Below are 27,554 nucleotides of genomic sequence, written 5' to 3' on the forward strand. Positions count from 1 at the left end.
TAGCATTTCATGACAGAGTATCCAGACTTACATCATGAGATCATTTGAGATCATAGGTAGCCAGGTGAACCATGTGCAACATAAAAACGCAAAGTATTGAGGTAGCAACACGGAAATTAGGGATTTAGTGTTTAATTAAACTATCATCATATCCCCTTACAAAGGCTCAGCACAATGTCTTGAATAAAGGTCAGAACTTTGTACCAGACAATAAATCTGATCTTTTGGATGTCATTACAAGTGTGAGACTTTTTGCAAGATCGGTAAAGTTGGTATATATGTTTCCTCAGATTAATTGCACATCTTTTAATGCTAACAGTAAGTATTTGAAAAACCCAGCACCTTCAACCCTTCTTTGCTTCCTTGTTTGTGAGCTTTTGTTAAATTATGTGAAACTGATTTTTATGAGATATTTAATAGCAATGATTGCAGTAACTTCCATAATATGACTGTTATTGAGAGAAAGGTTATGACAGATCTTAAATTGCATGACCTAATAAGTATCAGACCCGCAGATAAAGGTGGTGCTGTTGTGATATTAGATACCAAAGACTACATTGCCAGTTTGTGGGATCTGCTTTCTGATATAGCTACATATTATAGAATTGCCAGTCACAAGTAGATAAATGAATAGTTGAAGTATGTAATGACTTGTATAACATACTTATGTGTTGTTTAATTGACTATGATACCTACAATAGTCTTTCTGTGTAATCTCCATTAACACCCGTGATATATGGACTACCTAAATTCCATAAGAGTCTAGTTAACACACCGATGCACCCAATAGTTTCAGGATGACGCTGGCTTACTTAATCTCTATCCTTGTTTGTGGAAAGTAAGTTGAATCTACTGCTATATGCAGCACCTGTTGTTCTAAAAGACATTTCACAGTTTTTATGTTCCTTATTTCATTTGGTAAATAATTTGGATGTTGATGGGTGGTTGTTGTTTACACTTGTTGTGAATACATTGGTTACAGTAATACTGAATACAGAAGGGTTGGATTTTATCAGATTTTTTATTACACATCATAGTGATTATACACATAATACGATTGCAGTTATTTGTATGTTATTGGAGACTATTTTGAATATCAATTTTTTTCTTTTTGAGGGGCAACAATTTTTTCAGCAACTAGGTGTTGCTATGGGGACTTCCTGTGCCAACAGTTATGTCAACCTTGTGTTGAAGCAATGGGAGAAGGATATGTTTTTGTAATAATAAAACTGATTTCTGCATATTAAATATTATGCCAGATTTGTGGGCAACATATTTCTTTTATGGGAAGGTAACATCCAGGATATTTTGAAATGTGTTGAATATTTAGAATCTACTACACATTTTCTGAGATTCACACTTAACTATTCCTTTTCATCCATAAATGTTTTGGATGTGACTATTACTAAGAACAATAGTAATGGTTTAGATACTCAGATGTTCAAGAAATCCTGTTGGAAGAATGGGTTGTTGCACTATGCAAGTATGTATCCCTCATGTCTTCTCCAATATAGTTAAAAGACAATCTTTGAGGGTCTCTAGATTATCTACAGAAGACCGAGTTTTTGATACAGCTATTACTCCTCTACATGATGATTTTGTTGAAAGAGGTTACTCTAATGTAGTTAATGAGACTTTTAATGATATTTGTAATTTTAGGGCTAACAGAGGGGCTCCCTTTTTATTCTTACTATACCAGACATGTGCAACATAGTGCTCAAAAAATAGTTAGACACTCTCCTAGAATGATTTTTACTAATTCTAGTAATATTTGTCAGTTCTGTGATGTTGAAAGTAAAAATTATCCTATTCTATTATCAGATGATAGAATTAAGATAATTGTTAGGAGTGAACTTGGATTTGCTTTTAGAAATAATCTTTCTTTTCAAATGATGTTTTGCTATGCTTCCTCCTTTGGGAATGTGCCTGATAGAGTTCTATCTGAGAAAAGGGGCATCTTTCCCTGTTGTAATTACAGAACCTGTAAATATATCTCTAATGAATTAGATTTTTATCCCCCTATTACTAGACAGATATTTTTGCTAGATTTTTTCCTACTTGTAGAAGTACTAAGCTGATATATTTGGCAATTTGCAGTGACTGTTCCTGTTTTTGTGTCAGTAAAACCACACGCCAGATTAGGGAACATATTTTGGAATATATTGGTCATCTTCTTAATAATGTAACTACCAGTGCCCTAGCAAACCATGCATTTTATTGCATGGAACACAATAGGTTTTGTTTCAGGGCTCTACAACTTGTCTCACATAATGTGAGAGGGGGTTGATTTTAATACTTACATTGAGAAGTTAGAACTTAAATGGATTGTAGCTTGGAAAGCACATAGGATATTTGGATTTAACTCAAGCCTACCCTTGAAACCTATTTTGAAAGGGAGGCATTAACCTTTTCTATAGTTTCTATTGGTGTGCCTTAATTGTTGTTATGATTTTATTGGTATTTTTATATTTTATATTACTGTGTACCTATGGTTTTACTTGGCCTAATGAAGCAGTAACTCCACAAAAGCACTCACCATTAAACTAACTTTTTTTATTATTTTGGCTGTTGCTGTGGTGTGCTTTGTTTCTGTACAAAGTATTGAGCTAGCAGGCACTCTCTGAGACAAGGATTGTGTTAACAGCCTTCGCATGTGACCTTATAAATAAACACTAGGTGTTTTGATTAATAGAAAAAGAGATTTGCCATTGAAAGAAGTCCCTTTTCCATTACTGCAGACCCAAAGTGATCTTGGGAAGTACTTTTCAAATTAGCGACTAAGCAGTGGATTAACCTACACATTAAGTACTTAATGGCAGACATGTCAGTTATCACGGATGAAATATTAATAAGGAAGGTCAAGTAAGGAAGATAGGCAGCAAGTAAAGCAGATGTTCTGATTCCTGACAAGTCTGACCATTCTGAATAAAGAACTCATGGATAAAATTTGGGAGAATGTAATGTTTATCTTTCATGCTGTTCATGAAAAGTATTCCAAAACAATGTTAGTTTTTCTATGTACATATTTTGTTTTTACACAAAATCTTTCTATATAGGTACAGGTTTGTGTGTATGTATGTGTACATCATAGTGAATGAGTGAAACTTTGTAAACAAGTAATTTTGCAGAAGATAGAGTAGTCTGCCTAGACTTCAAATTATGTATACAAAGTGTCATTGTCATCTTTATCCTTACTGACATACACCATTTTCAACTACATGCACACTTTTTTCATTACCTTTATATGTGTAATGTAAATTAAATGTAAGAATAATTGGCTGACATTTGGCAATTGTCTTATAAATACCATTAAATTTACAATGATTAAATGTTCAAGTTCATGAAAATCATCATTTCCAAACCAGAGTTCATGAATTTCTGTTGGATCACTCCGTCTGTGTCAGATGGGACCAGCTACTGGGAAAGGACAAATAGAGAAAGAAGAATATAAAAAAGCAGTTTAGTATCTTAGGGTCTTGTTATAGTTAAGTTAAAGAGGTAATTGAAAATGACCAGTGGAATTGTGCAACATTGGCAGTATTGCAAGCACTGTACAGGTCTTTCAATTTGCTAATTATTGTATGTCCAAACTCACATATGGCCATGGGCTTTAAACAGTAACTGAAAGGATGTAACCATGGACAAAGACAGCAAAACTGGCATTCTTTTGCTCCATAACTAAACTCATTCTCCATGGCAATTTTAGAGCTCAACAATATGGCAGAACCTCAGAGTACAGATACTGCTCATCCACGATGAGAGGAGTTGAAGGTGTTTTAGGCATCTTGTAAGAGCTTCCTGTGGGTAGCTTCCTCAGAATGCCTACCAAGCACAGCCCCAAAGCAGATCCAAGACATTAGAAGGGTAATTTTTCCTCTCCTTTTCTGCAAAAGTTGTAGATTCTACAGCTTAATATCATGAATGTTGCAAGGCTGCTTTAACGTTCTTTATTTAAGACAAAACGTTTTCGCCCCTGCTATGCAGTAGGCTTCATCAGAAACATACAAAAAAAATGCAACACATTTTTATATATAGTGCAGGCATGATGTCATTTCCTTCCAAACCAATATGTTCAATAAAACAAGGGGTATGTCCTTCTAAAACCAAAATAAAACCATCCTTAGCAAATAAAAAACTATTGCAAACTAATGGCAATAAGTATTAAATTAAAAATACATATTATATGTATTAAATAGAATTATGTACCAAATACTTATAAACAAATTAATTAATATTATAATATAAATAAATGTACATTTAGAGAATATGCTCGTAAATGAACTATCTCTGATAGCTTTTATATCTGAGTACTGAGGAGATGTTACAAGCCTCATTTAGACCAGGGTAAGCAACCCCAATTTGCCACTCTAATTCCCTGGTCTCTAAGTAAAGTGACAAGGGGCCACCCCTAGGGCCACTTTTAACATGCTCAATGCCCATAAATTCAAACCTATGCCCAATGTTGTGTACAATGTGTTTAGATAAAGCATTGTCCATTTTTTTGTTCTTTATTGCATAGAGATGTTGATAGATCCGATCACTAAATTTACGATCAGTTTTCCCTATGTAAAAGCACGGGCAACAAACACAGAAAGCAGCATAAACAATTGACTTCGTATTACAATTGATCTTAGAATGTATGTTATATTTCTTGTTCCTTATTGTAAACGAATTACCAGTTCTCAAGTGTTTACATCTATTGCAAGAGCCACAAGGGCAGTTACCTACTTGTCTAGATGGTGCTGTAAGCAAACTAGATCTTTGCAATAATTCCTTTAGGTTTTTCCCTCTTCTATAAACAATAGAGGGAGATGGACCTAATTTCTTAAGTAATACTGAACTGTTGTAAATGAAGTACCAGTTCTTTTTAATGATGGCACAAATGGGGCCAACCTCTCTACAAAAAGTAATCACAAGGCTAGAACAAAAGTCAATTGGTGGTTGTACCGAAAAGGCACTAGCGATACTGGAATCAAGCATTTCTAAATTGCTCACATTGGTCGTATCACATGTCATTGTTAACTCTGGGATGTTAGGAACTAACAAAGGTTAGTAGAAGCCGAGTGATCTTTTCATAGTTACCTCATCAGTAAGCTCATCAATTAAAATGTGCGGGTAGCCCCTGTTGATAAACAAATCTTTCAAAAAAGCACACTCAGTTATAAATAATTCTACAGTGCTACACATGCGCGCAGCCCTGACCAACTGGCCTTTGACGATGGATCTTTTCTGTTTTGGGGGGTGGTTACTAGAGTAATGGAGGAAACTATTACAGTAGGTAGACTTCCTGTAGATGCAAGATGAATAACAGTTATTATAAACATCCTTCACAAGTTTGACATCCAAATAATCAATATCAGTAAGAGAGAATTTGGAAGTAAATTTCAAAAAAGTAGAAGAGTCATTCATCAATTTTAAAAGATTAACTGCATCACTTTCATTACCATCAAACAGTATGAACACATCGTCCAAAAAGCGGGTATAGTATTTAACCTTATCCTTAAGCTGGGGGTTCACTCTAAAAAATTCATTTTCCCAATAAGCAACCACCATGTTAGCTACGCTGCCACCACAGGGTGAGCCCATTGCAATTCCCTGTTTCTGCAGGTAGTACAGTAGTAGTACATAAGTATTTGGTACATAATTCTATTTAATACATATAATATGTATTTTTAATTTAATACTTATTGCCATTAGTTTGCAATAGTTTTTTATTTGCTAAGGATGGTTTTATTTTGGTTTTAGAAGGACATACCCCTTGTTTTATTGAACATATTGGTTTGGAAGGAAATGACATCATGCCTGCACTATATATAAAAATGTGTTGCATTTTTTTTTGTATGTTTCTGATGAAGCCTACTGCATAGCAGGGGCGAAAACGTTTTGTCTTAAATAAAGAACGTTAAAGCAGCATTGGTTCCTTGGCTTGAGAGCTTTTTCACTGTTTGTTTCTCGGTTCCTACTTGTTTTTGGAAATGAATGTTGCTAGGGATAAGAAGTCTGTTCTGTCCTGTTCAGCTTGTTACTGCCATAGCCCTCAGCACGGCACTTGGTTGAAAATATGATAATGATAAATATGTTTGCAAACACTATTTAGAGAATTAAGACAACAATGTGCGTTTTATTTAATGTTGAGTGGGCAGAACTCATTGTCAGACAGTAAATATTTGCTTTTCACTAAAGAACAAATCATTTAAAATATAAGTGCCTGAATGTTGAAAATAATGCTCCATCCTTTATTTCAGGTATCCCAAAACTGATCACAGCTGATCTGATCAAAGAAGGTGCAGCTGTCATTGATGTGGGCATCAATCGTGTCCCAGATCCAGTAACGGGCAAAATAAAGTTAGTGGGAGATGTGGACTTCCATGGTAAGTGACAGAAGTTCAGTGATCAGTGTGAATTTCTTTAAAAACATATCATGCTTTTGAATTTTAGGTGTAGAGATTCTGTCTGATTATTAACTGCAGGTGACATCAGTTGAGTGCAGAAATTGATCTCCTTCAGATTGCATCCCACATCCTTATACTTTTGCAGAAAGAGTGTGCTTCTCTTCAGAACCCTCCTAACAGAATAAATCATGTTTAAAGTCGAGAGAAGTCTGAGCATAAGATATGAGACATCATCTGACAAAACACAATCAGATAAACAGGTACACCAAAGTCTGACCACACAGGAACAATACATTTTTCTCCAGAAATCCACTCCCGAAGTGAATTACTAAATTTGTATGAATAGAAAGCTGGACTTGATCTAGTTAGACACCTCTTTCTAAAATGCAGTCTAATAATCTGACACATATAGGAGTCTGGCCATAAAAGTGAGCTCTAAGAGATGAATGAAGTTCTAAGCCACAGGAATCTCAAGCAGCATAGAAGCAGTAAGTGAATCACCATCGCTAATGTTCTGCCTTTAGAATCCTGGCACTGTAGACATTGTTAACAAAGACAGTTTTAGTAATTTGATACATAGAGGTTATTGTATAGTAATTAGTAAGAAGCTGCCTAAACAGTTTTGTAAATTGTTTCCTTAGACCTGCACATAATGTACCCATTGTTATCTTTTACAGTAATGGTCATTCCCTTTAATGCAGCACCCTTACAAGTCCTCACTGTTTTTTTTTCTATCATTAAATTCATTTGCTGATTAGGAGTTGCTATTTATTGCTGTAAAATAAACCCTTACACTTAATATTTGTAGAGGTTGTTTACTCATTTAAAGTATTGGTATATACATTCTACTCTATATTTAAAGAACAAGAAAGCTCCTCAGCAAAAAGTAGAATTAAGAGAATTGTTGTTCCTGCCCTTCTCACCATCATCTTGTTATATAGCCTTTATTTCTATCACATGACCAGTCTCTTGACTTTTGACATCTTATCAAAATGCTTTATATTTTAAGTACTTTCCTTTTACAGAGCTTACAACACTATGTTTTCTTGAACTGGCACCTCCTGATGCTGCTGTTTTGTGCCTGCAGCCTTCATGAGCACTTTTATTTTCCCCAGCTTACATTTATGCAAGTTTATATAGTTTATCTGTTGTGTTATAATTTTACAGCCATGGTCATTAGGCTCTATGCCTGGATATTTATAACTAAGTGATGAAAAATAGGGATATTCACTGAATTATTGTTTTCTAATTTTAAACCATTTTTAATAGTTTACTGTAATTGTTTATGTGGCTACCTTACTGTGAGTATCTGGATTAAGATGGTGGTCACACATGCTACAGCATAACTTCCATATAGCCATGCTGCCAGTTCAAACCTGTTGTCCACATATTCCGTTTATTTAATTGGTTTCTGAAAGTGCTGCATTTTGTTTGCATCACTTTTTGCAACACTGACTATTTTGGCTATGCCTATTAATAAAATGCAGAGACACCTGACATCAACTATGTAATAGCCAAATGGCTGAAAAGATGTTTGTGTTGATGAATCATCAACCCCTCTCTTCCTCAGATTAGTGCTTAGTAACTACTAAACTTTATTAAAGTCATACTTCTATATTTAGCAACTACTACTTACCTGTGTGTTTTTAAAGAACATTGGCATCAATGGAGATGCTACAAGATATCATAAATAAGATTGGTCAAAAATTGCCTTAGTTATATAGGGCTGGAGAACTAGCAGAACTGGAGAACATGGAGATAAGTGTACAGTAGAAAACTACATTTTATTTATTTATCACTATTTGTTAACTAGGCTAGTGCAGTGATCTTCTTTTGAGACTCAGCCCAGAACACAGTCTGGTTAAATGACTTGATAAGAGTTACACAGTCAGCAGATGAAGGTATTAAACTCTGGACAGTAGAAAGAAGCTCATTAACAGCTTGTAGACTTAATCCACTGTACTGTACCATCTGACAAACTTAAGTCTTGTTTAATAATATTCTAAGTAATACTTTAGGCAGCATCATAAATACTATACTTAGTAGCATAATATTGTGCTTGCTTTCTGTTGTGCAAACAGTGTATCTGTACAAAGTCACTGATTTAATGATTACTGTTATACATTTTGCTGATTTGCCTGTAGTAATACAGACAGTTCTGCAGAAGTTTAAAATGTTGGCACCCTTGGCTTTTGCTTCTGTGATAACATTTAATGCAGTGGCAGTTGTGCAACAGGTGATGTGCTCACCTTTTGTACAGAAGGCTGTTGGTTCTATCCCTGCAATAGGTGGATCAGTTGCTGACAATGCAATGGAGCATAAAGGGGAGTGCTACACTCCTGGGTGTGTTGTCCTTTGGATGACATGTTGAACGGAGGTCCCATCTGCTTGAGTTGGTGGTAGCTCAGGTGGACGTAAAGATCCCTTGGCATCTATCGAAAAGAGTAGGGGTCCTTTATTTAACGCAACATAAAAACATTATTTGAATATTTACAAAATATACATATTTGCAGGAACATGTATACACATTCTGTTTCTATCATTTTTCTTATAACATCTTCCTTATTATACTTCCAATTGACTCCCACTCCTTCCACAGCCATAATCTAATTTTTCACAATATATCTGCCAAAACCCATTTCCCATGAAATAAAATTTCATTCAGTCTTTCATTCCAAATAACCCATATTGCATAAAATAAGTTATCTGCCCTTGTCACATATTCTTTCTTCTCATTCTTATATCTGCACATAATCATATTCATATTTATATTGTTTATGTCATTAATATTCTCAAATAAATTTTGCACACAACTTTTTCCAGAGTTTCCAAAATGTTTACATTAAAAAAAAACAACATTTAAAAAAATATGCTCAACTGCCATATTCCCCTTTACTGGTAACTTATTTATTACCAGTCTCCATAGGAAATCTTGATAGTCTACTATTTTAATATACTTTTCTCTACTTTAATGGCTTTAATCACTTATTCTGGTAAGTTTTCCCACAGATTGACATAATATTATTTAATCACATTATTAAATCACATCCTTCTATCATTTTCTACATCATAAAATTTTATTTTACATATTAGTATTTTTCTTGATAATGTATTTAATTTCTTCATTTACATATTCTTTTACCATTTTTTCTTAGTTTTCCAGAACTTTTTGTACTTTTATTTAAGCATTCTCACTATTAATTTCTCATTCTCTTCCTGTACCCACTTTAATACTCTATACAAGTTTAAAGAAGCAGAAAAAAACAACTGGATTCAGTGACTCCTACTCATACACAACACACCTCTTTTCACTGGGTTTAGTCTTAAACCCCATATGGAATCATATAAACATTCATATCACAGAAACAGGTATATCTGTCAGACAAAACTGCTGCTCTGGATCTGACTCCCCATCCACATAACACAAAGTTCATCCCTGTCCACATTCAACTGTAACTTAGATCTATGGTTGGGAAACAGAAAATTATCCCAGGGCTGCCCTGATATACTACTGGTCAGAGGCAGCATCTAAATGTTTTATCCCATGCATAGGTGCCCTCAAATTATCTATGGTATTATCCTAGCTATTCTCATTATGGGTAGTATATAATTATCAACAATGGGATGGCTACAGACAGTCTACTACTAAATGATATTGGTTATTTCATGCACAAAAAGAGAAACTGGCTAGGCTTAAAATGGCCCAGAAGCAGAATTTAACTATGAACCTATCTGACATATATGCTATTTTTCTCATTAAGACCAAACTCACCAGATAAACCTTTCTCCTGAATGCTAATTTATATGTTATCCACAGAAGACATATTTCTTTCAATTTGTTTATTAAAATTCTCCTATTGCAGCATAACTGCATAAATTTTCACAAATTTTATCCCTAACAAATACACTTTATTCATTGAGAAATACACACCTACAATTTTCACATCACCAAAAACCTTACTTTTATATTTATTCAATGTCATTCCCATTTCCTTTAAACATGCAATAAGACAAACTAACACTTCCCTCATTTGTACTTTGTTCTTATTGACTACAATTGTATGTCACCCATGGTTGTCAAAACTACTGGAATTGCTACTTCTTATTGCATCACATATCTAGTATCTATCATTCTATAAGCTACCATCACATACAACATCCTTGTCTTATACCACACCATGTATATTTCTTTACTCAGCCACCCATTCACTAACACTGTCACTCTATTATTTTTATATGTTGACATGCACACTTTCCTAATTCTATTAACTGTTCCCCATTTCTCCATAACATCCCACAAATCATCATGTACTGCAGTATCAGATGCCTTGCTAATACACCCTACAATAAGTTTCACATCCCCTTTTACTTATAATATCATCCACAATTTCTCTCATAACCAATAATAATTCTTGACATCCCTTACCTTCCCATTTATACAATATATACATTCTTCCATAATATCAGTCATCCTTCCATTCCATGTATTATCCTCATAAAATGCTATAGTCTGTGTTATTTAGAGTGACAGGTCTCACATTTTTATTTCATTCTTCTCATCTTTCTTCCATATAAATTTTAATATCCCACTACATAACTCTTCAAAACAAACCCTCCTTCAGCTATTCATTCAGTGCATTTACAAAACACTTACTTTGTCATGCCATTACTTTCTTGCACATTCCACACCCTATACCATATGGACCTGACACTGCATCAACATTTATTTCCCTAACAACTTTTTACAATTAACTAAAAGTTATTTTATTTTCAAATTCTTCCTTAACTCATTCTGGATTTTTTCTCTTTCCATTCTTTCTTGTTTTTCTTCTTTTTAACCTTAAATATATTCCCACATGCTGTACTGCACTACTCATAATTTGCTCTTGTGTCCTTTTTTAGTGCTGCTTTTACATTTTTATTTCCCTCATTATACTAATAACCTCCTTTACTATTTTTCCCAAATATACAGATATCTCCTCCCTTCTCCCTTGTAAACAATATCTATATCTAAATGGTAATGCCTTAATATTCTCAATGTCATTTTTATATTTTTTCCATATCATAATACTATTGTTATTTTCAAAATTATCCAAGACATTTCTATGTTTTTTTCTCATGTTTCATTTTTTACAATATCCTGTCATGGGGGGGGGAGCACTATTTTTGCTTCTGTTTAAATTTAATCCACTATTCAAACAGGTTTTGCCTTCATTGTTTCATGATCTTTCTATAACTGCAATACTCTCCAGTTTTATCCCATTATTTCTCATTTATTTTTTATCCCCTTTTCTATTTTAATATACTACATTTCTTCCATCACCTCCATCCATATTGCTAAATGGTCTGAAAAACCCGTCACAACTGTATCACCATCTGCTACCCTCAGTCCTTCTAATAATACAAAATAATCAGTTTCAAATCCAAGTACCCTCCTTTCTATAAGTCCATTGACTTTTGTTCCACACAGCTAATTAACCACATTTTATCACTTCCTGTTTTTTACAGCTATCCCTTTCTTTTTAAATATCACCTTAATTCAAAATTAAACTCCTTCGCAGTTATAATGTTTATGAGATCCACCACATAGTCTAATATTTGATGGAACAGAGTCTGTCTTTCTTTGCCAGTTATACATGCATATTATTCTATAAGTCTATAAACATGTTCTTTCCTTCTCACATCCATAATAGTTAACCTCATCCTTTCCAACATTACATCTAGCATTTTCATATTTTTTTACACAACACAACCACTCAAGAACAACGTTCAGTTCCTAAGTTCCATACTATATTTCCACCCACATTTTTTTCTATTTGCAGTGTTTCTTTGCTTTTCAAGATTCTTACATCCTCTAACAGAATAACATTTACATCACATTTAGCATCCCATTCCAATATTCCTGCTCATCTTACAATGTTAATAATGCTGTAATGTTAATAATAATACATTTGCTGAAAGTACATTCAGATTGTTGCTTTTCCTTTTTTTAAGTTAGGAAAAATATTTTTATTTATTTATTTTTTGTAATGTTTCTTCAATTCAATTATTTATTTGTTTTATTTTTGGGCAGTATATAGAAATAATTATTGATGCTCAAAATCATATTTTACACTGGCTAGAACTTCAAAAACAATATTCTTATTAATCCATTCTTCTGACCTCATTCCTCATTTTTCCCCTCCATATTATTTCTACTTCTTTTATAGTTTCTTCTTCATGTAGTTCACCCTCTCCCCCAGCCTCTTTTCCTTCCTTATTTTTTTCTTCTTCCATTCCCCCATTTTTCATTATCTGCTATTGGACTTGGTTTCTTTTTCCTTTAACCTCATACATGCCTTTTTTCATTACATATTGCAATTTATTTTCCACCTGTTTTTGCATTATCTTCATAAATATCTTACAATCTGCATTACTCAACATTATTGGTCTCCATTTTTTATTTAATTCTTCTCTCCTTTTTTCCATATACATCTCATAACTCCACTTATATGTTTTTTGCATACCAAATATCATCATTTAGCCATTCATTGAACACTTCCACCAACATTTCTTTTTGCCATTGTATCAAATTCATATACATTAACTATCCTTTACCATATGGTCCTGCTGATGAATTTGTATTTATTTTCCTTATTACCTTCTCTAAATCTATAATTGTAATTTGTTTTTCCAATTCATTATTAATTTCTTCTGTAAACTGCTTCATTCTGCAATTATTTTTTACCATTTCTTTATCATACTGCACTACAATATCCATAATATTTCTTTGTTCTGTTTCAACTTCTCCATCTTTATTTTTCATTTCTCTCATTATACCACTTTCTTCCTTTACATTGTATTTCAATATGGTGATAATTCTACCTTTTTTACCTGTAAAAAATATTTTTGTTAATGTAATAAAGCACTATTTTTCTTGAGTCTTTTGGTAAATTATCCTTCTTCTTTTCTAAAATATAGATTTTTCTGTTATATCTAGTCTATCTAATATAGATGTTTGTGTTTCTCTACATTATTCTTTCTCTATTTGTCCTTATTTGTCTTCTATTTTCCCATATTAAGTGCATTTTTATATTTCTTTTTAAATATTATCCACCAGTCTGACCAGTTATTATAAAAGTCAAATGATCTTTCTATAACACCATTATATCTTTTTTGCCTTTCTCATTCCATGTCTTTTCATTTATTCTTTTTTCTCTCCAAATTTTTATATAATCTTTATTTTCTTCTATTCCTGTCATATATAGCCATGTGATCCAAATATCCTGTTTCTGCTACTTCTTCTATCACTATTTTTGTACTTTTAGAAATCAAAAAGTAATCTAGTTGTGTTTTCAATGCTTCCCTTCTTTACATACTTTCATTCCTATTCCATAACTTTAAATTCCCACATTTTATTATTTCTTCCATTATTTTCTTATCCAGTGTCTCATTTTGCGTTTTGCACCTTAAGTCACAAATGAAATGTACTGTTATTATAATATCTATATTTACTATGACATAGTCCAAAATGTCTTGAAATAATTTCTCTCTTTCTTTATATATTACATAAGCATATATTATTACTAATCTATAAATGACTCCTTCCCACCCAAAGTCAACTACCATTAATCTTCCTAATCTAACTAAAGTATAATCCAATATTGTTATTGTCATACTATATAATATAGCAATCCCTGAGCATGTTTCTGTACCCAAATTCCATATTATATCTCCTATCCATAAACGCTGCATTCTCTTTTTCTTTAGTTAAACCTCCAACATCCTGTAAGACTATTAAATCTACTCCACTCTACTCCACTCTAACACCCATATCCTTCCTACTACATTTTTATACTATTGACTTTGATAGATAAAGTTCTAATGTTGTTTGCTTCTCTTCACCTTAAGTTCTAATGCTGTTTGCTTCTCTTCACCTTTATTTGCAATAAGTTGTTTATTTATCCATTTTCTTTTTTTTTACTTTCAAACTCGCACCATAGAATATTCTTTTCCCATGGCATTGTTCTTTTTAACTATTTTCTAGTCCATATCTTTTCCATCACTAACCTCTGATCTGTTTTTCATCTCTCTTTCTCTTTTGTGTTTATCAAACTTATTTTGTTCTTGTGTATGAGGATCTTTACTCTCTCTTTCATTATTTTGTTGTTCTTCTAGTTGCAATTGTTTAGTGCTATTTGCTTTTTTCAAATCCATCCCTGTAATTTAAATGATATAGTTTTCTCTTTCTAACAATCCATCCATAAATTACCTGATTGCATTTATAACATTTCATTTCACATTTTTGTGTCATGACCAATCTCCCCACATAAAAAATATTTCCTCTTGTCACAATTACTTACAAAATGTCCTTCCTCCCATAAAAAAAATGTTTTCAGTCCCCGGTACTTGACAATATCTCTATGACCTTCAACATTAATCATGCTAGGAATGTGTACACTTTTTCCATTTTCCATTTTCAAAATCATATTACAATCCCAAGCTCTATACAAAGTCATGTATTAAAAAACACTTTAGAAATGTCCTTCATTTTTTGCTAAAGTTCTTCAGTAAATATTTTTCAACAGTTTATCTTTCAGTTTCTGTCCAAAATTATATGACAACTCTTTTTTTGTATTTCACAAAAGAATGTCCTTACAATATATTTGTTTCTTTTTTCATACTCTTCCAAAAAGGTTTCAAATACTGCATCAGCCTCAAGGAAAATGTCACAATAAGTCTCTTTTTTAATTAAGTAAAAGCTCTTGCCTCCTGTGGCCTGATTCCCAAAGGCACAACTATATTGTCCTGCATTTCATACCTGTCCATTGCTTGTTTTTCTTCATTCTCAATTCTAGCTACATATTTATTTTCCAATTCTTCAGTCTTCCTCCTCTCTCTCCCTTTTCCAATCTGCTCTCCAACCACTTCTGCAAATGTTTTCCTCTTAAGTTTTTGTCCATCCTCTTTATGTATTCTTTCAATAATTTTACCCCAAGTTAAATCCTTCCCTGTCTCTGACTCACTCCAATCAATTAGATCCACCAATAAATCATTCCGCAACTCTCCCAACTGGAGGGCTGTAATAATCATTTCTTCCTGTTGTCACTGCTCTCCCTCTGACTATATAAATGAATTGCACTGAAAACTATCTTCAGAATTCTCTTTCTGGTCACCCTCATAATTCTCTATCCCAGATATCTCCACTTCCTTCTCAGAAAATAAACCTCAAAAAGTCAGCATTTGCCTCTCCTCCTTGCTCCCCTGTCAATATGTTTGCCTGCTGTTCTTCCAGCTGCCACTGTGCCAGAAATGGAACAGACACTCTCACTCATCTGCCATACACACCATCAGTGTTGTAGCAGTGGGGAGATTCACAGATGCCCTGGCTAAATTTCCCCTAGTAATAAAAATACCACCTTGGATCTCCCCTGAAACGAAACTACTAGCATAGTTGGACAAACCTGGTTAACAAAGGATAAATAAAATAAAATACATGAATAAATAAAGCATTTCATATCTAAAAGTTAGTAGATTTTTGTGCCTCTTTGTGTTTGATATGTAGTACACTTGCAGTGAGACAATTCCATGTTGGCACAATTGACTAGTGTTTCTCTGTTTGCTTTTCAAATTTTACATTTACAACATACTTTTCACACTTTGCTTTACTGTTAAGTTCAGAGGGATAACTTTGCTTTAAATTTTTAGAGGACCTCCAAGATTATCACTAACAATAACATTGTCTGTGTATCTGCATGTGTATATATATGTTGTAGGATTTATAAAAAAAAAAACACTGGACAGGACATATACAAAACACACTTTATTAAATTCATACTGTAACATTAGTTCACTTTGCCTTTACAAAAAAACAAAAATCAGACAGTACTTTTTGACTAGCTTTCAACAGTCCGTGCATTCCACTTGGGATACAGGAAAGCACATTACCTAAACACCACTAACAGCTCCCAGCTAAAGACTTTGAAAGCCTACTTTCAGACTACAAGCCTTTCTTCTAGGCTTCACTTGAAGCTTTAAAAAGAACAACACACTTCCAGTAGTTTGTTCCTTATTTCTTTGTGTCACTCTTGGGTTCTAGGCATTTCTCATACACCCTACTAACATCTTCTTGACTATTCTAAACCTCATTCTCAGACTGATGCTCTCCCGACTTAGTACTGACTGGACCCTCTCTAATTCCATGTTTCTAGGTCTTCCTTACATCACCAATACACTGTCCCTTCAATGACTAGATAATATTGACAGGCTCCATATTGCCCAGCACTAAAAAAACATTGTAAACAAACAAACACTACTCTTTTCTTTAGTATGATAAAACTGTAACATTTTGCGTCTTTATGAAATCTTTGTATTTTCAGCACAGCCATGTGTTGCAGTATGTGTGACTCTGTGTGTGTGTGTGTGTGTGTGTGTGTGTGTGTGTGTGTGTGTGTGTGTGTGTGTGTGTGTGTGTGCGCGCGCGCACGTGCGTGTGTATTTTGTGTGCCACAAAAGAGTCGCCAGTATGTTTGATTTATTGTTGTGCCTTATGGGCTGTATGAGTTTATTGCTATGCCTTATGGGCTGTCTTTGTGAGATACTGATGTGTTGTCTGCTGTCTGTGATGTGTTTGGTGTTGTGTTGTAAGTGTGTTTTGGAGGTCTCTGCTGTTTAGGTAAGTTTTTATTGAGGACCACTGTATATGTGTATGGGTGTTATGCTTGGCTATGTGATGTAGTTGATGTGGTGTTTGTGCTGGCAATCTCCTCTTTGTCAGTTATATGTACTGTGGTGCAAGAGAGCATGGATTCCAGGTCAGTGATATAGATGACTTTCTCGCAAGTAGAGGAATTATGTGCTAGGAGTCAGTGAACATGAGGCAGATGCTACAATGCTAAACCAAATGATGTGGGTGACAACAATTTAGGTTTTTATAACAGGTTGTTGGAAATGGAATCTAGATTTATTATAAATTATAATACTCTTTTTCCAAATGGGATGAATTTAGAAATATAAAGTTATAAAATCATAAAATTATAAATTTTGTATAATAAAAGCATTTTATTTTTTATTTTTATGAAATCTTTCTACTTATGAAATGGTTTATTTGGGATAAGCTCAATAATGCATGCTGTTTTAAAAAAGTTTTTGGGAAAGGAGTCGTGGCTTTAAGAAGTAAAATATTTAATTGTTTTATTGAAACAAATTATTCATGCAAATGTTTCAGGATGATTTATAAGTGACTGTATTGTGTATTACATTTATTCCATGAGAAGGCGAAGGCCGAGGTACCAGAATTGATTAAACGAATTCATTCAACACAGTCTGGCTGTTACTTGGTTCAGCGACATTGGTGTTTTGGTATTTGTTTCATTTTTTCGATTGTTTAACTAGCAGATGCTACAATGTCTCAGTATGCCCATGTCGACCAGGCTAGCAGGAGAAACTGCAGCCATGTGTTATAGCTGGTACAAGATCCTCATTTGGAAAAACACTGGTATATTTTACCTTGAACATTACATCCCATGATATATCACACTGAGCTGGGTTGGAGTCTCAGTTCCTGTTGGGTGGAAAGGCAGACGTTATACAACCCAGTGTGTTCAGTGACTTTCTGTTTACTTTAATAGAGCACATTCTGACTAAGACTGTCTTTTATTTTGAAAATGAGTGTTGCTTGCATATCCAAGGAGCAGCCATGAGTGCTTCATTTTCACCAATTCACACAGACTTCTTTATGGGCCTCAATGAGGGACAACTAATTCATGACTTTTGCTACAACCTCTTTTTGTATGCCACCGATAAGTGGTGGAGGTCTTTAGATGGTACCTAGTCAGATTGGTCATCTGGTTTAGTTGATGTGTTTTTACAAAATGTAATTGAGAATAAGTGTGGAACTCAGTTTACAGTGAACTACTATCTGAATGAGATGTTAAATGTTTCAGTAAATAAGGGACAAGATGGTTCAATGTATACTACACTGTACAGAAAATCCCTAACAATAACTCTTTTAGAGCCTTCTGCTTGTTCTGATGATAAGGATTAAAATGATTGCTCAATATGGATGTCCATGTTTAAGCACAAAGGTTAAAGGAATCAAGGTATCCAACATCCACAAATAGCCAAATACAAGTGGTAGAAAACCTTTCTGTCATACAGTGAGAAATAGCCAGTTGTTGTTGTCTTTCAGCTTTTCCCAGTTAGGGGTCACCACAGCAGAACTCTGGTTCACTAATGATTGGCAGTAGATTTTCACAGTGCCGAGTTGCTAGTTTGACGCCCAACCTTCAATGAAGGCACGCCCATACACACATGTCTTTCAGAACACCACTCGACCCACAGGGAGGACATGCAGACTCCACACAGAAGGCACTCCCCACACACTAGCTGAGAATCGAACGGGAGAACCCCTTGCAGTGAGGCAACAATGCTGCCACTGCACCACCGCGGATTTAGTGAGAAATAGCCAGTTAAACTATATAATCTAGCCATTTGAACTGCTAATTCTCACAACACTGGCTACATTAAGAATATTATTAACAAATATTAGAATATGCTATTGAGTAAAAATATTTAATCAGGTTTATTACCTGAACATTGTAGATAGATTTATAGAAAAGATATAATACTGGTGCTTATTGTATGCCTCTGCTATGCTAAAACAAACACTCTTGATTGTATTACTCTGCCCATTCACCTATTGCTGCTTTGAATTTAGGTCTAATGAGGTTAAAGATAACCTCATATGCATCTTTTAGTGTGGAGCTGTGTTGTCTGCTATTTAGTTTTGTTCTTTGTAGAGGGCAGTGCCCTAGTTTAATAATGTTGTTCATCTGTGTGGAAAGTAGCAAATATGCCCCTTCATTAACAGGTAACCATTTAACATGTTGTAGTAGTCAGCATTGATGGAATAGTTGATCTGCATGTAAAACAAATCTGCAAATTGTATTTATTGCTGTTTTAATTACTTTAACAATGCCGCCATTGAGTAACTTAGAGGGAGACCATATTCAGTTGTTAGAATTAATACATTCCTAGCAATGATCAGACAAACAGTGGGTACAAGAAGATGAAAAAACATTGTAGCATTATTTAAGCTGTTCCAGGATTTTGTTGACATTAAAGATTAGTTTAAGGGTGGTGGAATAATACATTCTATGGCTGCATTAGTATATTGTAGTTCAAATAATATACAAATACACAAAATAAGAGGTAAATAATTCTGAACATGTCAGGCAGCATGTGTGTGTGTGTGTGTGTGTGTGTGTGTGTGTGTGTGTGTGTGTGTGTGTGTGTGTGTGTGTGTGTGTGTGTGTGTGTGTGCGTGTGTGTGTGTGTGTGTGTGCGTGTGTGTGCGTGTGTGTGTGTGTGTGTGTGTGTGTGTGTGTGTGTGTGCGTGTGTGCGTGTGTGTGTGTGTGTGTGTGTGTGTGTGTGTGTGTGTGTGTGTGTGCACGTGTGTGTCTACATATGATTGTATGTGTGTGTGTCTTGCTGGCAAAATCTCATACAAATGCAGCAGTCCAGGACTATGACTAATACAAATTATTTGTATGTTTCCCCTCAGAAATGGAAGCAACAGCAGAATAATGTGAATCTCTCTGATAAGTTAATTTTCTCATGGGCAAGAAAAAGAATACGCCATTAAAAAGAAAGCATTCACCCATTCACGCCTACTGGAATGGTTGTGGCTCATACCATGACTACAGGTAGATATATAGCTGTCCATGTGTGTGTGTGTGTGTGTGTGTGTGTGTGTGTGTGTGTGTGTGTGTGTGTGTGTGTGTGTGTGTGTGTGTGTGTATTTTTGCATACTCAAACATATGCATGTGTTTTGATGTGTGTGCGTGTGTGCATTGGGGAGTGCTTAAGGTACTGAGATACTTGCACCAGTAAGGAGGACAGTAGCACAATCAACTCTGATAGGGCAGTGCTCGATTCAGGTACATTATAATTAGCTGCTTATGAGGTGTTCCTCATGTAGAATGATCTGTCTCTGAATCAGCGATTCCCATGCTTGCCCTAATTGATCAACTCACATTAGCCAATTAGTGCTGATGACAGCAATCTCTCTTAATCTCAGGGAAGATTTTTTTTATATGACTTTGCTGAAGCTTGTATTATAAAATATAACTTTTATCTGTGTATCAGTCCATTAGTTGGTTATCAGTACTAAGATATATAGAGTAATGTGCTTTAGAGTATTAGTTGTTTATATAGAAAAGAACATACCAGGTTCAAATTCAGCAACATATTTAAATGCAGTTTACAAATCAGCCTTTGCTAGTAGCTCTGCTTATGCAAATTAACGCTTTTGAACATTTGTTGTTATGCAGATTAAAACTTCTATGTAAAATAACAGACTCCATTTTCTGATTTCCTTCTAGAGGTTAAGAAGAAGGCTGGTTTCATCACACCAGTACCAGGAGGAGTAGGGCCGATGACCGTTGCGATGTTGCTGAAGAACACTGTTATTGCTGCCAAGAAGCTATTTGTTTACTAGTAAAGTCCATTTAATGATAGTTGAAATCATAGCAATTGTTCTTACCTCATAAAAAGTAAAGGAAAAATTAAGTTTAGTTTAATATCAATGCATTTCCTTCTGCTACATCTCTATGCATTTTATGTAACAGACAGCTGATATCATTTTATATTTTTAAAGGGTATGTGACTCAATCTATCTAGGTTACCTTCAGTAAATTTACAGTAGTGATTATTGTTACAATTTCTGAATAACTGGAAATGTTAAAATTATTCTGGAATTATGCTTTGTCCTTTTCATGACACACATTACTATTACAAAGGGCAACAACACACCTTGATAGAAAGCAGGTAAATAATAAGACTCTCAGGTACTGAGTAGATAGCTCAGTCATCAGCAAGAAGCCTGAACTTGTCATGCACCATTTGTTCTGGTAATAAGCTAAAAGAGTACATTGTAATTATTCACTACATCAGACGTGCCTCTTTGCTATCAGTTTAATATGAATATACTCTGGACAAAATAGATTATCACCAGCACTTTCTATAGGAAGTTAATCTTACTGTACCAGTAAGAATTGTAATAAAGAATTGTTGACATGTTCACCTATGACATAGGAAATTAAACCAATTCTTACTCTTTTGCGGATATCATTAATACAAAATATATCTGTAATAATAATTACACACAATGCAATATATGAAGACACTCTTAGAGACAAACATCAGTAAGGAAATCAAGAGAAAGTCTTTTATACATAAATTTGTTTTCATGAAGAAAATGTTATATACATAAACAATGAAAATCTGAATGTGATATCATTGATATACAAATCAAATGCTGCAGAAAGATAAGTGGTAAGGCATCTATAAAGCCTGAAAAAATTATTTAAATATTAATTGTTGTCAGTCTAAGGCACAGTCCCTCAGAGACTGAACTATACACCAGGAATCTTTGCAGAGATATAGATTCCCAAAAACCTCACTAACTCACTTGTTATGTCAATTGCATGTAGCCTGTGATCAGATGCATACTGGGAGGCTAACTTCATTTCAGTGACATAGTACTAGATGGCTTAGCATAGATTCATAGGTAGGTACTAGGCTATCAGCCCAAGGGCCTAAGTAAGCCTAGCCAACAAGGTTCCCTGGCGTACACCACCCAAGAAAGTTAATTTCCTGTGCCCGTGTTGAACAGAGCCACAGGAGTGATCTCTGGGGTGTATTTCCTTTTTCCTATCCACTCATCAAGATTTTTCTTGAAGAGTGCTAATGAGGAACTTTGCTTGACATATATATGGGTAGCTTGTTCCAGAGTATAGGAAGTCTCTGGGACAAGAATCTATCCCTCCAGCATGTCCTGCTTATTGTGGTGACAAGGTTTAGGTCCATAGAGCATGTAGCTCGGAGGGATTGGGATTTTTTTAGTGTAGCATGTCCAACAGCTCTGGGTTTAACATAGCTTTATATGTTAGGCAGAGATCACCCCGGAGTAGGTGATATGCTACAGAGTAAAGCTGGAGTTTTTTGAGACGATCAGTGTAGGGCATCTGTTTGAGGCCAGTAATCCTCTTTGTGAGGTACTTCTGTGGCCTTTCCAGCTGCTGCAGATGTCTTGTGAGGTACATTCCAAAAGGGGCATTGTACTCTATAATGGGTATAATAAGTGATGAGTAGAGGGGAACAATGACCTCTTTTTTCCTGGATGAGAGCCCTTTTGTGATGAGGTGTGCCACATAGAAGGATTTCCTGATTACTGTGACGATGTGATTATCAAAGGAGAGACTACTGTCCAGATAATGGAATTTTCAGTTTTAGTCATGACATGTATATTATGGAGTGTAACTGGTTCTTATTCATTGCTTAAAATTCCTCCCCTGCCATCTACATTGTCTGCGCACAAATGATGTATTGTTCCCATTCCAGTAGTCTTATCACAGGATACCTGGGAGCCTTGTCCATTTTATTTTTGCAGAAAAGATGCCCACTTTTTCTTGATCTTGGAGTATTTAGACAGGCACATACTGTGCTGCTTGTGCGCTATAAAGGCTATTATTCCTGTCAGGCATCACTTATGCATTCCTGTGCCATGGGTTTTCCAGTGATGGGTGACCTTATAATTAATTAAAGCCATCTGGTTGCTGTCCTATGCATTGCGTTGCTTTTTTTTTTAATGGGGAACAGTTTTGTTTTTCTTAAATATTCCTGTTTCATATTTGTGGAGTTAAACTGCTAACTTTCCAAATACAGATGATATAAAAACCTTGCTGATGTCAGTTTTGATGATACTTGTGTATTTCTTCTGTATTATCCTTTTTTTTAAATTCTTTGGCTGCTTTATTTGGTAAGATGCAGAAAACATTGTGGAAAAAACTCTTCCTATGACTGAGCTGTTTTGTGATCAGGTTTGTATAGATAATATTTTCTCAATACCTCATTTATAATGTATTTTCATCTTTCATGTTTATACATAACTGTACCATATTACAGTCATGGCTTTAGCAATAAATTCCAAATCTGTAAACCAGACTTAGAGGCTGATTGTACCACATTCTCTTCCATCCCCACCCTGCTTAACATATCTGTTTGCTATAGTACATCATATTCTAAATAAGCATTCAGAGGTAGCAAGCATGCAGAATTCGCATAGTGGAGTTCTTTAATTGAGTATTTTATAACATCATAAGTATATGCCAGTATAGACACACGCTTTGCTGGTTCATTTGTATCATTTGTTTACACTTATGTAACCTATTTGATATTGTCTACAGCATTTGAGAAAAACTGTATTTGATGAAAATTATTTATACAAATTATTCTTGTTTTGTTAGATGATCAGACAAGGAAAGGCCATAGTATGGTTATACTGCGACAAGAGGGAAGAAGGGCTCTGTATATGCATATACTCAAACACTGCAAGCATATTACGATATATATATATATATATATATATATATATATATATGTTAATAACTGGATAAACATTGAAAGACATTAATTCATTTCTGTGAAGTCAATGCTGACTATAAGGCAAATTCTTTTGCTGTGCCTTTTTGAGTTTTTTGACATCCAGAAGGGTTTCTACTGACTGTCCATATTTCTGATAGTATCTCAGTGTGCTTACTTTTCCAAAAGTAATCCTAGAACAGCCTCTCTATATTTTTATTTATACATAACTACCATCTCCACATTTAGTAGAAAACCCTTCCCATTATAACCCCCCCCAAAAAACTTTCAATAAACAGTGCATCGCTGTATGTACTGTGAACATGTACCCACCAACTAAATCCATTTTTCTATATACACTTCTTTGTTATTGCAACTTGGAACCATACAGAGTTATAATCTCTTTTTAGCACCCTGTAGGAATAGGAACTCCCATTTACAAAGACAAAAAGCACTTCTGACACATTAGCTCCCAATGAATCCTCAAAACTCTTGAGACTGTCAGCTTTAAAAGAATATGTTCCTAATTCCCATTTCATGGCACCTACAGCTGAATGCTACATTCATGAGGTACAACTTTACTAACCCATGGGGTAAGGAAGTAGCAGTGCAAGATATACCATGCATAAATCTGGGTCAATATCAGTTCCACGAAAATCCATTTCAGCGAATACCAAAAGAGTGACATGTATTGATCGAACCACGAATAGACCAAATGCACTAAACCGTGAAATTTAAAAAATCGAACGGTCATAGTCGGCCAACCCCACCACCCACTACATACTACCTACCCAAACAAAATAAATAAACCACATACATACACTAACCAAACCCTACTCCTAACCCTAAAGTAAAGCACAAAAACCCAACTTCTAACCTTACACTAAACCACACATACACAACTATTTACGCACTATCCTTAACCCCTCCCTAACCCTAAGGTCTGTAACTACCGTACACTTCCCCTAAGGAGATATACCCAAACAAAATAAATAATACACTTTAATAAATTTAACAAAACCCTACTTCTAACACTGCACTAAACCCCACATACACAACTATCTATGCGCAATCCTTAACCCCTCCCTAACCCTAAGGTCTGTAACTACCGCACACTTCCCCTACGGAGATATACCCTAACAAAATAAATAATACACATAAATACATTTAACAAAACCCTACTTCTAACACTACACTAACTCTTACATACATTACCTATCTATACACTTGCCTTAACCCGCACCCTACCCTAAGGTCCATAACTATTGCACACTTACCTTACGGAGCTCTACCGCAGACAGGCCAACCAAAACACTTCAACATTTCGGATTTCACTCTTTTGGACATTCGGCATTTATGTAGTTCGCGCAATACGTGTCAATCATTACGTATTCGTGGAAATGGCAATTCGATCATCTGATAGGGACCCCATAAATCTACCATGCTGGTCAAGGCATCATATTCTTCTCAGCCTGCCCTCCATCATGAACTTTATCACCTTTAAGTAATACCGCAACTAGCTTCAAGTGCACTATCATGTTTCTCAAAAGGTATCCAATTTATATAGAAAAATTTACTTAAAGACTTATGATAGCTGAGATTAGATGGCTGAAGGAGGGCTAGTCACTGAAAGGAAAACTTATCCAGGTTTTCTTTGGACTGGCCCTATCTCCTGTAAAGTCAGGTAATCTAAGTAATCTAATCTAATCTAATCTAATCTGAACGTATTTACTTCTTTGACAACTGGAATTTAATTTTCAGAGAAGTGAAGTCTCTCATCATCATACAACTGATATCATCCGGTCACCCCATATTATGGACAGCCATATAACACTTGTGCCGCATCTGGGAAAACAGTTCTTGTCTAGGTTTATGAAAATAAAACAGACGTGCTACATGTTTAAAAGTTGTAGGAGACACCTCATAGCTTCCATTATCTCAACCTAATAGCTTTACTGGCAGGACATTGCCACAAACCTATAAAGAAAGCCCATCAGCATTGGATTCTAGGTTCTGCTAGATCAGATAATAATTTCTATTCATCCTAATGATCCAAAACTGAAGCACAGCCACCCACAGGTAAAGGTTTTGATTGTTAGCCCTGAGCTCCCTTCCTTGTTGGTCGAAATAGGATTGTAGTGCCATTCCTTGGATTTGTGGCCAGCAAATATACTTCAAAATGGATTTGAACCTGTTCCATATTATCCTCTTGGAAGTGAATGCAGAGAGAAATAGAAATATGCAAGAATTTGGAAATATTAGCAATGTAGCCTGACCCAAATCTCTGACAGAAAGACAATGCATTTAGCAAGGAGCTCTCTGGGTTTAACTAAAAAACAAGATCAGGCCATGTGCCTAGACACCCAAATGGTACACCTTCATTATACAGCTCTTTTCTGCTATGACCAATGTTAATGGCTCTGTCTCTGCAATGTAGAACGGAGTGGAAAAAAAAGTCGCCACCCTTGCCATGTCCCTTTCTGCAGTGATATATAACAAAAGGGAAATGTCATAGCTAAAATCAGGAATAGCAGCTTCCATAATGACAGGAGCTCTCTAATTAAACTGCACAGGAAACTAAGGGGATGAATTAAGTCCAACAAGGCCAGTTATTATGTCAAGATAGCCTCACAGGCTAAAGACAACCAGAAATTTCAACTCAAACTTCACTCCTCAATGCTACATGCCCCCCCCCCCATGAAATATCTCCTATAACCCCCCCTAACTAATAACAGGCAGCAACTCAAGATGGTGCTCACTAAGAACACAAATACAGCTTTAATGCACCTGACAATATCTCAGGATGCCTCCTAAATAGCTTGAAACATGACCTATCAGGACTACTTGAGTCACTTTTAAACTCTAACATCAAAACAGGCTTGTACCATGAGAATCGAGAACTGCATTGGTTATACAACTTCACAAGGGCGGACCATGACCCAACCAACAGAAACTACAGAGCAGAAGCCCAGAGATTCCTTGATTTTGTCAATGCAAATGCTTTGGAGCAGCTAGTCAATACCCCCACAAGAGGTCTTAATATCGTGGACTTGGTATTAACCAACATGAGTAACCATTACAGCATCCTCTACAGTATTATCCTCCCTGATAAGATCCGACCATAATGCAGTCACTCTCAAAGTCACCATCTCTCCCGACCCCCCTCTAGCTAGGGTAAACAAAAAAAAAAACATTCCAAAGCTGATTACAACCTCCTGAGAGATGGTATAAACAGCTTCACAGCTCCCTCCCCCTCTGTAGGAACTGGCACCAATGTCCAAATCTACACCAAAGTACTATACAAGCATTTATACAGATGCATGGAATCAGGAATATCCAACAGGATGAAATCATCTCCTGCAAGGAAGATTAAACCTGTCTGGTAGATATCCGCAATGCATAAACTCTATAACAAAGGAAAAAATTGCTGTCCAGAAGCAAGAAGGAGCAGGTTCCCAATTGGAAGCAATCTCTCCCTATCCTGAACAAGCAAATAAGAGTAGTAGTGAAATCCTCCAAAGCAAACTTTGAGTCAAAATTGGCAACATCTGCTAGAGGTAATCATAAAGCCTTCTTTACATATGTCCACAGTCTCTAAGGAAGGACCCAGATCTGCTCAGAATTGGTGGTCAAGAACACCACATACACAAATACCATAGATATAGCCAACCTGCTGGCTGACAGATTCAGTGAAATCTTCACCCCTCTGTCCCCTCCATCTGTAAATAAGGACATCCCCAGTACCTGCTCCCTCCTTA

The 27,554-nt window shown here is 35.2% G+C and overlaps 1 protein-coding gene across 1 annotated transcript in view; it reads left to right on the forward strand.

Moving 5' to 3' along the window:
* The window catches only part of MTHFD2L (methylenetetrahydrofolate dehydrogenase (NADP+ dependent) 2 like), a 1,043,973-nt gene extending 1,021,975 nt beyond the window's left edge, over positions 1 to 21,998 (forward strand). Inside the window, exons 7-8 of the mRNA XM_044061163.1 lie at positions 6,246 to 6,371; positions 20,757 to 21,998. Of these exons, the coding sequence (XP_043917098.1) occupies positions 6,246 to 6,371; positions 20,757 to 20,872 (242 nt within the window). The 3' untranslated portion in view covers positions 20,873 to 21,998. The remainder of the gene's footprint in view (positions 1 to 6,245; positions 6,372 to 20,756) is intronic.
* The last annotated feature ends 5,556 nt before the right edge of the window (positions 21,999 to 27,554 follow it).

Source organism: Protopterus annectens, chromosome 2.part0 (assembly GCF_019279795.1).
Source record: "Protopterus annectens isolate FY-2018-M chromosome 2.part0, PAN1.0, whole genome shotgun sequence".
Lineage (NCBI taxonomy): Eukaryota > Metazoa > Chordata > Ceratodontiformes > Protopteridae > Protopterus > Protopterus annectens.